The 15,246-nt window shown below is 38.1% G+C and overlaps 1 protein-coding gene across 5 annotated transcripts in view; it reads right to left on the reverse strand.

Annotated features, from left to right (window-relative positions):
* AP3B1 (adaptor related protein complex 3 subunit beta 1) overlaps positions 1-15,246 on the reverse strand; it is a 152,485-nt gene that overhangs the window by 23,828 nt on the left and 113,411 nt on the right. For all 5 annotated transcript variants that reach the window (XM_062513829.1, XM_062513830.1, XM_062513826.1 and 2 more), the window contains 2 exons: positions 6,582-6,813; positions 3,678-3,762 (listed from right to left, as the gene is read on the reverse strand). In XM_062513829.1, coding sequence (XP_062369813.1) covers positions 3,678-3,762; positions 6,582-6,813 — 317 coding nt within the window. The remainder of the gene's footprint in view (positions 1-3,677; positions 3,763-6,581; positions 6,814-15,246) is intronic.

Raw genomic sequence — 15,246 nt, forward strand, 5'->3', positions numbered from 1 at the left:
TATAAGAAAACAGAAATTTGCCTACTGAGTTATACAAACACGGACATGAATTCATTACGTTAAATACATACAGAAAAAACAGAGTAAGGGCATGTATATGTTATAACTCTCTGTCTCTATAACCTTCCTTGTCTTCTATCTCAATGGATTCAAGTATTTCCATTCCAAGGATCCACAGTCAAAATTCTGACATGGCAAAGCTCCCAAATCTTTGTTCAGACATCTCAAAAAACTAGTAAGCTGACAGAAGGACTTGAGAATATCTGAAAAGTAGAGACATGCAAGACAATAAAGATAATACAGGTGGTAGGACTGTTGAAATGGTGAACACTAGTAGCTCCAGGATTCAAGAAAAAACACATTGATGTGGAAATCTTTAAGATCTGACATGGGGAACAAAATAGTTCTGCAGTCAGTGGAGTATTAGTCTGTTATATCAAGGATCCATTTCAACTTTTTCTCTGCTCAGCTGATGCCTCCCTGCTTAGCTAAGTCTCAGGTCTCTTACTGGGATGGCGAATATACTAAAATTTAACTAGAATTCAACAAGCTAGCAACCTACCTTGCATGTGAGTTAGCCAATAACAAATTGCTTTAAACTTCTAACCTGTGTAAATCCTGACTGCAAAATGAGAACAAAGTAACACAGAAACAAAAAGTAACATCCAAGAAATCTTTTAAAAGGCCAAGTTCCTCATTTATTCCTCTTTAACTTTTTGCTTGAGAGGCATTATCATGCAGAACACCAGTGTGGCTGAAATAGCCGCCTCTACAAGGAGGTGGCACAAGAAAAATAACAATGAAGAGATGTTCTCCTCAGAAGCGCATGCTGTGAACATCCTAATACACACTCGAAATAAATGCATTAGGCACAGTTTTCAAGTAAAGGTGTTTCACCCCACTTTAATTAGATGCATGGTCTTGGTAAGGTTTGCTTACCAGAAATAGTATTTGAGAGGGAGGACTTTCAAAGCTCATTCCTTCAAACCTCTCTACTGCAATTTTTCCTTCATTGTCCTTGACTTGTACAACGAATTCAGAAAAAGATCTAAATATTTTATGACTCATGTTAGCTTTTTTCTTTATACAGTTTGTATTTATCGAACCACTAGTACAACAGCACATCCCTCAGCAGAAGGGTAGTGTTTGCTATGCAAAACACACAGTCTATGATTGGCATCTAAGACCAATTGATCTACCCATTACCACTATGTCCCTACCCCCACAAGTTTTACTACAAAGCTATTGATTTAAACACTGCCGATCGGTTTCCATTTTCTGATTTTGGGCAGGCCAATTAAGAAAGTGAGTAATTGTGATTACACTGCTTCAGGATCAATTACATTTGATGCAAGATAAAGTGCTCCTCTTAGAACAATGTAAAGAAAATTCTTATGATCAGGAACACTTTACTGCTGAACATGCTTCCTGCAAAAATACACAATGACTAACATCTTTCATAGAGATATGTTAAAAGGAAACATGAGAATATAGACACCTTTGCATGTATATTATTTAAACTATGTTTTGACAAACTTCTACAAGTCATTCCTTCTTTTGGATAAAAGCTTTTTAAAAAATATGGTAAGTTACAGAGCCTGCAGCTGAGTTTGAGACATTGCTCCCAAAACACCACACTACACAATTTCTTCAATGATACTGAAGATCAGTAGGATTTTGAACAAAGTAAGTTTTCAGTGTAAAATAGCATATTTAATGCAAATAACATTTAACCTATTTTTACACTAATTTCTTGGAACTAACAGTGAAGAAATAAGGCCTGTCAATTAGCAAAGGAACAAAGTAAGCAATTCCTATTCCTAATTTAATTTTAAACTTAGCTTGAGCGCTTTGTCATTGGACTCACATTGTCTAAATCATTAAAATGAATACACCACTGAGGTCTGAGGCAAATCTATTTACAGTGATGTTACTCATAGTCTGGTTGGTGCTCAGGAATATTGATCTGTCTTGTTTGTCTAATAGGAAAATAATAAACAATTACTAAGCAATGTTGGAGAAAGTAATCAGTTTTTATATATCACTAATACAGCAGACCTCCCAAAACATAAAGGTGATGATCTGCATAAAATCAATGTGTTATGCCACATTGCTTATCCTCATCACTGCTAAGATTCTTAGCAATAAATGGTGTAAGTTAAAAATCAAATCATTGGTAGACTGAAAATACACACTTGAAAGAAAAAATATCTGCTTTATTTAAAAAATGTTTCTGCTTGATAAACTGAGAATATACTATTTTATGTAACTCAAGATACATTTAGATAAAGAGAGTCAGAGTCTATAATTTTGAAGAAATTTTGAAATTGCACTGCCTACAAGGGAACCTTCTTCCCAAACACACATCAGGCAACAGTTCAAAGCTGTTTCCAAATTCCAGCAAACAGCATACAGACCAGCTATAGCAACGTGACATGCATAAACTACATGCTGCTGTAAAGACATTTTGCTGGGAGTACAAATACGTGTAAACTGACTATGCAGGAGCATCCATTGTACAGGGAAATGTTTGAGGAATGGAAAGAAAAAAATCCAATAGTAAAACCTCCTTACCCCTAGAAGAAATTCAGCAGTTATTTTAGCAGTGGTACTTTGGGACTCACTTGGGTACACATCTCTATTATTAGGATTTTCATGCTATCTCCAATAACCTGTCAGTTGAACAAGCTGTGCTCAGTAGTAACACACTAAAATTGCTACAGAAATTTTCTGAAGTAAGAAGCACTTCACAAAGCGCTTCTCTTAAACTGAAATGCAGCAACCTGAATGTCTATTCAATATACCTATTTTTGTGCTGAATATTGAAAGCTGTGCTTCTTGCAACAAAATATATAAAAATCCATTATTTCAAAATAAGTAAAAAAATCTAAAATCATGCAGATCTGTGTAGTGCTTTTGCATAATTTAAAAGACTATATAAATCTGAAAAGCTCCTAAAAGAAGGTGGTGAGTTTTCTCCCATCCATTCTTTCCCAATGTTGGGACATTGCTAATGCAAATTACCTGGGTTTCAAATACTATTTTTTAACAAAATTCTCACTGGGTGAATGGGTTCCCTGCTAGCCTAGGATGCACAAAGGGGACTATGCACACCACAAAAATGAGCATAAAAAATGTGAATCAGGCATGTTAGACAAGGTTTAGTTGGCCAGCCAGTTACTTGGTTTCATTCTCTCTGTTGATTAAAAAGAATCAACTGTGTGAGGAATAGATTTCTTTGGTGGGCAAATTTTGGGGTTTTTCAGGCAGTCATGTTACAGCAACCACAAGCAGTCATCATCAGGACTCAGGGCAGTAAAATTGCTCACACTATGTGCCATTTTGACTTCTTCTGGTGCCGTTTCTTAAAAGGAAGAACACACAAAACACTACAGCAGAATAGTCAGACATGACTGCTCCTTTCAAGATGGTGTTAATAAGAAGAATCCCAAGAAGAGTGGGACAAAAAAGTAAAGCTTCTAAAGTAAAACTGAACACTAATAATGTGATATTTCTCTTGAAATATCCCGGATATATATAAATAATGTCGCAATTTTTTTTTAATTCTTTGAATATTTAATAAAACAGGAAGTCTGATACCCCTAAGTAGATTTCCAATGAACACGACTTTTACATTCCAGGAACAAAACATTACTTTCCCCCTCCCAAGAACTTACCATAACTGGAAACTGGCTGTCTGGGTAGAATCACAGAAGTCAATACCCATTGTAGCAGTAAGGGATCCTCCAGGCTCAAGGCACTCTGCATGAAGAGATTTTTAACAGGTAAAGCACACATGCAAGGCAACTGAAGATGTTAAATGCAACTTCCCCGACTTTACATAATTAAAACCCCCAAAAACTCTGTAATAAAAAATCCAATTTATTACAAGTAGGTATCACCTAAGTGTCACACCTGCATGTTTAAACATCCTGGATGCTCCCTCTCACACAATTAATGCACATGAAATGTTTCCATTTCAGTCTTAGAGACCCTTCAACAAAATAAGGCCTTGTATTGGAAAAGCAAGGAAAATAAAATTATTTACAGAAAAAAGATATATTGAAGTGACATCCTTTTCACTGTGCACAGATCCAGCACAGAGATTTCATTTTCAGTAACACCGGTTTGCAGATTTAGTTAGTAAATAGCAAAACACAACAAATAAAATCTACATTAATATACACCATAATGGAAAATTAGGCTGAACTTAAACTATTTCATAATTACTGTGGGTTTACTTATGTCTCAATATTCCACTTGCATTAGCTGGAAGGGAGAAGAAAGATTATGAACACTAAATGGAAAATCACTTCGTGCTATATGAGCAGTGTGGACACTCTTGGCAATGAAGATATCAAGAGACATACTCCTTCTTAAGATTCTTGGCTAATTCACTACACTATTTCCCTAATGTTGTAGAGATAAAGCTTTTGTTAAAGGCTTTTCCTTGTAAGCTCTTTCTTTACATAAGTAAAAACCAACCACTGAAGCAGACTTTGTCTTCTCAAGATTACAACAAAGAGCAGAAAGCACACTTTAAAAGAGAGGAATTCAAATAAAAAGGATTGGGCAGGCAGAAAAATGTCTGATTTCCAGATTATTTGTAATGTACCTGATACTTTCCAGAACTGAAAGTAGAAAGCTGCTCCATGACAAAATGTAACAAAATTTAACTATTTCAAGATTAAGCTTGTAAAAATACGGAAAACATAGAGTTAATGCTGCTGGCTATAGTCTAAACTAACACCAGGAAGTGAATAGGAAACAAAGTATTCCAAGGATTCTGTTTAAAGCATTAAAAGATTACAGGCTCCAGCTCAAATTCAGAATTAACTTTACCAAAGTCTTTGAGCTTAATGTTTTCAAAGGCATTTTCAAATACACTTAGGAACAAGAAAATGTTGTGCACAGTGGGACTTGGGTGAAATAATTTGAACCACTTTTGCTAGAAGAATCAGGACAATAGCCAAGAGCAATTTCAGTGACTGAAGTAAAAGTAGACTTGTACTCCAGCAGGAATACCTGTCTACACTGACACTTCTTCTGTTGGGTCTGCTGGGTAAATTATAGGATGTGTTTTCCAAAAGCTGGAAACAGAAAATGTAGTGAGAACAGGGTGTATATAGTTCTACATAAGATGACAAAGAACACAGAAAATACAGAAAATTCGCATTTGAACAAGAAAAATAACATTTTTGGAAGAAAAACAGATGATGGATAGCTTATTTTCTGCAGAAGAAACCAACAGCTTTGCAGGACAGATACCACAGTGTCTTTCTTGGGGAAAAAAATACTTTAAAGTGTAGGATTGTTTGGTGGAGCTCAAAGAACCTGAAGTGGATAATTCAGTAATTCCATTTTCCCTCCATGTTTTTATGCAAGACAGAGGAATGACACTGTTAATTGACTGCTTTTGTGGGTACAGTATCTCCTGATCTGATTTATAATATTACTATACTTCTACTTGCAAGCCTTTGTGCTTTATTTCTTCAAATGTTTACAAGCAGGGATATAAAATAAAGCTCATGGGCAAAACTAACTTAACATCTCAATTCTGATCTGGACTTATTTTGAAGAATAAGCAGCAAAATGTTCACTTAAAAATAAAAACTATTAATAGAGTTCTAAAAGTAACTGCCTTGATCAAGTATGTATCATTACCAAGACGCAAACAGTATTATTAATTTTAACTCTGAAATAAACCATAGCACTGGAAAATTGCTTTTGTGGCTGTTTGGTATAAATCTGTATAAACTTTTCTATGCTAAAAAAATATTTCAATAGTTTAGAGTCATTTAATGCAAACTAAAATAAACAATACTCTTTAGTATACTGTTGTGCTTTAAGAACATGTTCCTAAATTCTTTTATCATGATATATATTCACATAATAATGTAGCTCATTGAAGGAGAAGAATTTGTATTATGAGACTGAGACACTTCCTTTCCTTCTGACTATACCACAATGTCCTAAAATAAAGAACTGCTGAGAAAAGAAAGCAGGTTGTATACACAGCTATTACTCTTGAAAAAAACTTGCTGTAATCTGTGCTCTCAAGTTTTATACTCTTTTCCACAGAAATTTAGCAAAAAACCTTTCTGATTATAAAGTAAAACAATTTAGGTCAGACTAATAATGTGACTACATATTATTTTTTAACCAGTCTAAGCAGACACACTTTGTGGAACTATGGTACACAGAAGCAAAACTAAAACATACACTTCCACTCTACTGCCATAAGATCACAAGGAAAAACTGACAATGCTCTGAGCCGGCACAATAAATATTTAAAGCTTCATAAGAAAATATTTGTGAAAATAAAAATCAAAACCTCATTTCTAATAGAAGCCCATAATAACCAGCCTAAAAGAATACAGTAGGAGAATCAAAGTTTGTAAGGATGCAGAATTTTGTCCTAACAAGTGGATAGTTGATGAGTGTGTTTGTATGTATACCCACCCCCACCCACTACACACACATACATGAGTATACATGTAACTATTCAAAACCACTTTCTTGTATATGAAATTTTGCTGAAGATTAAGAGTCTGGTTTTTTTTAACGTAGGGTACGGTTACCTATTGGATTAAACTCATGCATCCTCATGCCTGGAGGTAATTTCTTCTCCCCAATGTGAATATTCTCTATCTTCTGATCAGTTGTGTTTGTTACTGTCACTTGCACAGGTACCATACGATCACCAAAAATGCCTGGCTGTCTTGAGAAATGATAGTGAGCAGCTAATCCTTTCCCACTCATTCGATGAAGCAGTTCATGTGTTTTTGTTGGCACACAGGCTTGCGTAGTGACCTGTTAAGTATAACACAATAGTTGGCAAATGCTGTAAGTCAAGAACATGAAAACTGAATATTGCCATCTGCTTTTGAGTTGGAATTTTACTGAACCAGAAACAAAAATATGTAAGGACATAGTGAAATGCATAAGCAAACTGCAGTAATAGACACCAGATAACAGAGAGTTCACAGATAATACACAGATAAAAACATTTCCAGTGCTGAAAATACCTTTGTTGTGTCCGTCTCACTTTCCACGACAAATCTGTTTACAAACTTTTAGTTTTACAGTTAGCTATCAAATTACCAGTTTTTTTAAGAGTTACAGTTAAATGGTTATGTTTTTTTCCAACAATAAACATTCTATGCATCAGAATTCAAGGGTATTCCCAAGCTCATTGTGTAAGGTGAAAGTATAGTGAGAAATTGTCTTCAGTTTCTCTTGTCAAAAACACAAAAAATGTTGTCTAACAATTTCACTGGTGAAAGAATAAAAACACAGTTATATACAACAGAAGGATGCTGCCACTTTTTAAATAGTCTTGCTAGTAGAAACAATAAGAAAAATCCCAAGGATGTTTCAGTCCATTCTATCCTGCAGAAGTAGCATGAAAAAAAGACATTCAATGTGCAAACAAATTCCCAGATACTACTGACAAGGAAATCATGAGCTCAAATATACAAAAGTAAGGGTTATACAGAAATATGCAGACAAGTGAATTTGAATTCTTTACACAAGTTTCAAGGAAAGACCAGGGCTACTTTAAATTATATTTATAAAATAATGACCTGTGACATCACATGACCAGACTTACAGCTAACACAATATTAATGGAAAAGGTGTAATTTGTATGAACCTTCTCAGTTACTGAAAATTCAAATCTCTGAATAGAAGTCCCAAACTTTCACAGATCAATAATCTGCTTAATTTTCCAGAAATAACTGACAATCAAACTCTCAAAAAATCCCTCCCCTCAGTTGTCAAGAAACAATAAAGGAAATGATTTGAATATCTTACTGGTACATAGAAAGAGACAATAACAGTAAGAGGTTATTAGCAGTCAAATTAGCATGTTGCATAACAGAATACTTATTTAATGAAATGGTTCTCCCATTTTATATTAACAGGTTTAGGATATATGTTTAATTCATGTTTATACAAGTATTTTGAGGTACACTAGCTTTTTTGTGTTAACTTAAGGCTGGCTTTATTAATAATATTTTTTAATAGGAATGAAAACATAAAAAGTAGTCAGAAGTCCATCATGCAGATTCTTCAGAATTACAGAGCCACTGAGATTGGAAAAGACCTCTAAGTTCTGTGTCCACCTGTTTACCCAGCCCCGCCATCTTCAGTAAACCATGTTCCTAGGTGTCACACTCACATGCTTTCTTGAAGACATCCAAGAATGGTGAGCCTTCTGTGGCCATCCCATTCCAATGCCTGATAGTCCTTTCAGTGAAGAATTTCTTTCCTTATACCCAACCTAAACCTCTCCTGGAGCCATTTTCTCTTGTTCTGTCATTCACCTGGTAGAAGAGGCCAAACCCCATGTGGCTACACCCTCCTTTCAAGCAACTGTAGAGAGCAATAAAGTCCCTCCTGAGCCTCCTTTTCTCTAGGATAAAAACCCCCAGCTCTCTCAGCTGTTCCTTACTGGCTTTGTGCTCCAGATCCTACCCCAGCTCCACTGCTCTTCTCTGGACTCACTTCAACACCAGAATGACATTCTTGTAGTGAAGAGCCCATAACTGGACACAGCACTCGAGGTGTGGCCTCAGCAGTGCCCAGCACAGGGGGACAATCCCTGCCCTGCTCCTGCTGCCCACACTATTGTTGATCCAGCCCAGGATGCCATTGGCCTTCTTGGCCACCTGGGCACAGCCTGGCTCCTCTTCAGCTGCTGTCACCAGCACCCCCAGGTCCTTTCCAGCCACTCTGTCCCAGCCTGTGGAGCTGCCTGGGGTTGTTGTGAGCCAAGGGCAGGACCCAGGATTGGGCCCTGTTGAACTTCAGACCACTGGTCTCAGCCTTTTGGATCTTTGCCCTTTACAAACCTGTGCTGGCTGGGCCAGATCTCCTGGTTGTGCTGCATGTGCTGCATGATGGCACCCAGGATTAGCTGCTCTAAAATACATACACATAGAGAAAAAAACCTCTCATTATTCTTAAACTGTAACACTGATTCAAGTTTTACTGAATCCTTTATTTGATTTTTTAGAGATTTTAATCTAAGCCTATGCCTCCTTCAGCATTACTTCCTGTTTCAGTAATAAAAACCTTGTGAGCCCATTCACTTTTATTTTCAACATCATACTGTACACAGCAGCAAAAATTCAAAGGACAGTCAGAGCAATGACATTATGTTTAAGTCATCTTTCTTTGTACAGGACATTAATTTTCACTTGCATTTAATGTGGCAGTACTAGAAATAAATAAAACATATGTATGTTGAACAAAGTGATTTACTTCTGGAAAATTGGAGTTTTCAAAGCCTCTACTTGCTAGCAAGGATTTTGAGCTAACAAAGGCTGATATGACTGTAATGTGGCGAATTCCATAGCTACATCAGTCTGGTAAACAGTTCTTTGTTTTAATTCTAAAAATTCTAATGCAGTTGTGATAGAACCCATGGGGCAGGTACCTGCAATCACTTTGGGGTTAAAATAAAATCACACAGAGTTAACAGAACAAGAAGCATCTACTAAACAGGAGATAATCTCCTACAAATCTTACACAGCATATGTTTAAATAATAGAAGTCGTTTGTGTACCTTTGGATGGTTTATGAAAATAACCAATCAATTCTGCAGACACAACATTATTTCTAAAGGAAATCTATGAGACTCGTGATGCCTGCAGATACACAGAGACAAACCACACATATTTTATCAGTTTATTACAGTAAGCAAATAAGCGTGGAATGAGACTGCACATAACTGTCTACTTAACGCTTACTGAAACATTTATAAGAGCTGTTATCTCCCTAATAACAGACAGACAGTGTGCAATTTTAGAGAGGAGAAAAGCTTCATATTTTTTAACACTTCACTAAAAAGTAACTGAAGAGTGTAAAATGAAAAATACTCTGTGCAGTTAGCTGGTAATGGACCATATTATCAACTCAAGTTAGATTTATAGGATACAAACTAGTCACTAATAGTTATTTTATGACAGAGCATGTCTGCTTTTTTGGGTCTAGATTACTAAGATTAAACTTGCAAAACTTTTTTTATACAGCTGTTTAGAAAGACAGTAAAAAAATTAAAATATTGACTGCCCTCCTTCCCCATTTTGACTGAAAGCAACCACATGTAGGGACTTCACACTAATACTGTATAGTTACAGTACCTTGGTACCAGTCAGACAGGCCAGAAGGCTGACTGCACATATTGAAAGATATTCATCACCCTAAAAGAACTGCAAGTATTGTTAAACTAGCTCATATATGAGAACAAGAGCAAGATTGGGATTTTGTCCCTGCTCCTTTATTCATGGGGAAAAAAAGGGGCAAGTGTAAGATCACTGATTTTAGTAGTTGTGGCTTTATCACAACTGAGTGGACTAATTACAAACCACTGAATCCTCCCAATCTGAGTATGTTTCTTTTGGCCAGCTCAGTAACTTCTTATTAATTAAACGTATATTAATACAAAAAACTGTTTCCAATAATTATATAAAATAAAAACTACTACATGGTTTATTAAATCTACTACAAAATAAAAGAAGAGGACACACATTCCTGTCCAAAGTTCCATGGAATCATGAAGAATCAGAATGGTTTGGGCTGGGAGGGACCTTAAAGAAGCATTGTTACTATTAATATTATTATTAATACAGACACAAAATTCTGTTTATTTTCTTTTGTATTTGTTCCTCAGTTTAAAAATCCTGCAATAATAAACAGACTAATTCTTGATCCTAGTTCATAACTGTATAAATGTTTGGATAAAACACGTATTATTGAAAAAAATATTTGCTTCTAAGGATGATAAAAATTATAATTTTATTACTCTAATTTACATTCTGTTAAAACAGTGGACTACATAATTTAATCTAAATAATCCTCCTACTGGCAGTATCCATGACATAATCCAAGAATTACCTACTGAGCTGTGAGAGCTATAACCTCTCTTGCATTCATGGTGAAGCTATGCTCCAGTAACTTTGCAACAGCTAAGAGGAGAAGGGCTATCACATAGCCCAGCCACATTTACATGATCTTTCAACTGAAGCCATGAGAGCAACTTAACTACAATTTTATAGTACTAGGAGAAAGATGGAAAAAATATAAAACCGAAAGTCAACTACTGGCAGGAAATGTGTGCTCAGTTAACAGTCATATATTACAGTCACAAGGCAATTACTTCCTTATACAGCTCTTACAAAAATAATTATTTATTCATAAAAAGATAAGATAAAATGAAGTGCAAGCAAAGAATGGCAGCATCCTAGTCTGCATTATTTCAAGAGACTGTTGGAAAACCCAGAATTACAGCACACCTAAGTCATGATAATATGAGCTGCCAAAGTAATGACAGAATCTCCCTGACAGGGAGCAAGGAAACCAAACAAGCAAGCTAGCTAGCTCCCATTTTGTACAATCTAAGAAGAGCAGCTGGATACTGTCATTTAAATTGGGCTAATTTATCTAGACATATAGACACTCAAGGTCATATGTTGAATTCTGGAAAACACTTTCCACCAAAGGTACATTTAACTGCTTTACATCTAGTGAGTACCTTCTAAATGCCATGTCTGCTAGGAACTCCTTCAATTTCTCAAACATCCTAACTCCCTTCTTTTTGCATTGTCACCAACTTTTAGGCTCCACACTTCCCTTAATTATTAACATGTCAATGAGGCTAATTGAAAATTACCATATTAATGATCATATCTTTAAACCATTAGTGGTTTCAGACAATTTCAGACATTATAAAACGAGTTTCAAAAATTCTTACTTGATTTTGATATTGATAGACACTTTTGTCTCCAAAACCTTGCAAGAAAAATCAAAATAAATAAAACCCAAAACTGCTCAAATAGCTTCCACTGACTTTTAAATCACCCAGAGATGGATCTCAAACATAGTCTGTAAAGCTGCAAAAATTTATTCTCTGCCTTTTTTTCTAAACTGCAATATTTCTGTTTCTGATTAAATAATTTCTGATTCAAATCATCCTTTCAAGGAGAATCATGTGCTCAAGGTAATTACAGAATGGCTTGGGTTGGAAGGGATCATAAAGATCATCAAGTTCCAACATACCTGCCATGGGCAGGCACACCTTTCACTAGGTCAGGTTGCTGAGAGCTCCATCCAACCTGACCTTCAACACTGCCAGGGATATGGGATTCACAGCTTGACTGTACAAGTCCCAGTGCCTCACCACCCTCACAGAATAGAAGTTCTCCCCAACAGCTAATCTAAACCTGCCTTCTTTCAGTTTGAATCCATTCCCTCTGTCCTGTCACTGCATGCTTTTGTGAAAAGGCCCCCTCCATCTTTCTTGTAGGCTTCCTTTAGGTACTACTAGGCTGCAATTAAGTCACAAAGCTTTCTCATTTCAAGCCTTTCCTGATAGGAGAGGTGTTCCAGCCTTCTTACTATCTTGTTGCCCTCCTCTGGACTCCCTCCAGCAGGTCCATGTCCTTGCTGTGCTGGGACCCCAGATCTGGCTGCAGCACTGCAGGTGGGGTCTCAGCAGAGCAGAGCAGAGCAGAGGGGCAGAATCCCCTCCCTGCCCTGCTGCCCACACTGCTCTGGATGCAGCCCAGCACACCTTTGGCTCTCTGGGCTGGGAGTGCCCATGGCTGGGTCATGTCCAGCCTCTCACCCACCAGCACCCCAAAGTCCTTCTGGGCAGGGCTGCTCTGATCTGTCCATCCCCAGCCTGTGTTGGTACCAGGGTTGCTCTGACCCAGGTGCAGCACCTTGCACTTGGCCTTGTTAAACTGCATGAGATTTCCATAGGCTTCCTCCCAGAACCTGCCCATGCGCCTCTGGATGGCATCCTGTCTTCCAGGTGAGGCAACTGTACCACTTCACTTGGTGTCATGTGTGAATTTTCTGAGGGTGCCCTTGATCCCTTTGTCATTAATGAAGATACCAAGTAACACTGGTCCCTGAGTGACACCACTTTGTCAATGATGTCCATCAGGACTGTGAGATACTGAACACCACCCCCTGGATGTGACCATTCAAACACTTTCTTATCAACCCAGCTGTCTGCCCATTAAATCCATCTCTCTAATCAGAGGGGGAGGCAAAAGAGGGAGAGCGGGATGAAGGGGGCCCAAAAACACAGTCACCTTATCCCATTTCATGCCTGAATTCCATTTGACCCCACACATCACTTCCCAGCCTTGCCCCTTATGATGGTACTTCCACTATCCCAGCCTCCTCCCCTTATCCTAGCTTCTCCAACTTGCAGTGGACTGTGTAAAAGGCTTTACAGAAATCCAGAAAAATGGTATCTGTAACCCTTCCCTTCCCCACTGATGCAGTCACCCCATCACAGAAAGCCAGTTGGCTTGGTCAGACAGGACCTGCCCCTCCTGCAGCTATGCCGGCTGTCCCAAATCACCTGCCTGTCCTCCATGTGCCTTAGCACAGCCTCCAGGAGGATCTGTTCCATCATCTTCCCAGGCACAGAAGTGAGATTGACAGGTCAGTAGCTCCCAGGGTCCTCCTTTCTACCCTTCTTAAAAATGGCCACCATGTTTCCCCTTTTCCAGTCACCTGGGACTTGCCCTGAGTGCCTTGAATTTTCAAATGTCATAGAGTGGCGTGGCAACAACATCAGCCAATTCCATTAGGACTCTGAGATGCATCTCCTTGGGTACATTCAGGTCCTCTTGCTGTCTGTGGAAGAATTGCTTAAAGATCTGCCAGCTCTATTCTACTCCCTTGTCCCTGAGCACAGTCTGTCAGGGGATCCCACTGACTAGGTCCCAAAGGCCTGGAAGTCTGCTTTCCTAAAGTTCAAGAGCTGGACTTTAACCTAACCCCTTACCCGACCCCTATCCCTCAGGACTGCACAGTCCACCACCCATGCATGATCCCTGCAGACCAGGCTGCCTCCACTCTTGGTGTCCCAGTTAGCTCACCTGCACTGGTGACCAACAGATCCTGTAACACATTCCCTTGGCAGGGGTGTCTATCACCTGGCTCAGGAAGTTATCCTCCATGTGTTCCAGCAGTCTCCTGCATTGCCTACAGCCCTCCAAGCTCTTTTCCCAACAGCTGCTGGCATGGTTGAGTTCTCCTACAGGACAAAACCCTGTGGGCACAATGCCTCCTGTGGCTGGATCGGGAGGGTTTGGCCAATGGGCTCCCCTTGCTCAGGCAGCTGTACCAGACCCAGCCACAAGGTTCCCTTTGCTGCCTCGGTCTCTGACTTCTCCTCACAGGCTTTCCACCTGCTCACAGATACAAGCTGTGAATCTAGAGATGATCAAAATCTTCAGTAGTACTAAATTACCAATTTTCTAACACTTTTATACCCCTCCGATTTTTTCCTATGGTTTTCCTTAAACTAGAATCAACTAGACAGCATTGCAGTTACTCTGTATCAATAGCAAGTATTGCTCTTTGAGCATAAAAATGACAACATGATATAAATCAACTAGAATTGGGCCTTAACCCGGAGTTCATGAACAGCAGAAAAGTCTCGTAGTTCTATACCAGACTAATCAAGATCTTTAAAGATGGAGTGTGCACCTGTTCTGTGTAACCTGTTCTGGGGGCCATTGATGCCAGCTTGCATTTTGCACAAGTAATACAACCTAAAGCTTTGCATTATAGTAACACCTGGTTTTATTTGAAAATTGGCATCGTTGCCTTTTTCTTCTGCTGAGCATAATGAATCACATGAATAATCGAATGAAAATATTAGTAAAATCTTTTAAAGTGCCACATAAGAAAGAAGTTCAGTAGAAACAAAATGGGAATATTCTGATGATTAAGTCAGAGTTATTAAACAAGCTATTATGAAGAAAATGGCTAAAATCAGTCACATAATTAATACAAACCGTGGTATGCATTCAGAAGTACACATTCTCCCCCAGAAGGTCTGCTGGGATCATTGGTGGGCTATAAAAAGGACTTAAATAGATACCAAGGAAATTTTTTTTGTAGCAACACTAACAGAAAATTCCTACACTTAACCTGGTGAAGTTCTTATCTGTGTATGTGAGACATCAAGATTTTCTATCCTTTCATCCTGTGTATGCTTCCATGAGGAGAAAAGCAGATGGTCTGGTGGCTGATACATGAGACTTTCATCAAGCAGCATGAAACACTTAGTCATTAGGTGTTTCAAGGAAAAGGCATTCTCCGAATACAAAACTAAGTAATTTACTTCAATTTAGTGATTCCATTCTTCCACTGACCACTAAACTGCAAAGTCTGAGAACTTCAGGACTTAGTTTAGTGGTGGACTCAGCAGTG

Source organism: Cinclus cinclus, chromosome Z (assembly GCF_963662255.1).
Source record: "Cinclus cinclus chromosome Z, bCinCin1.1, whole genome shotgun sequence".
Classification (NCBI taxonomy): Eukaryota; Metazoa; Chordata; class Aves; order Passeriformes; family Cinclidae; genus Cinclus; species Cinclus cinclus.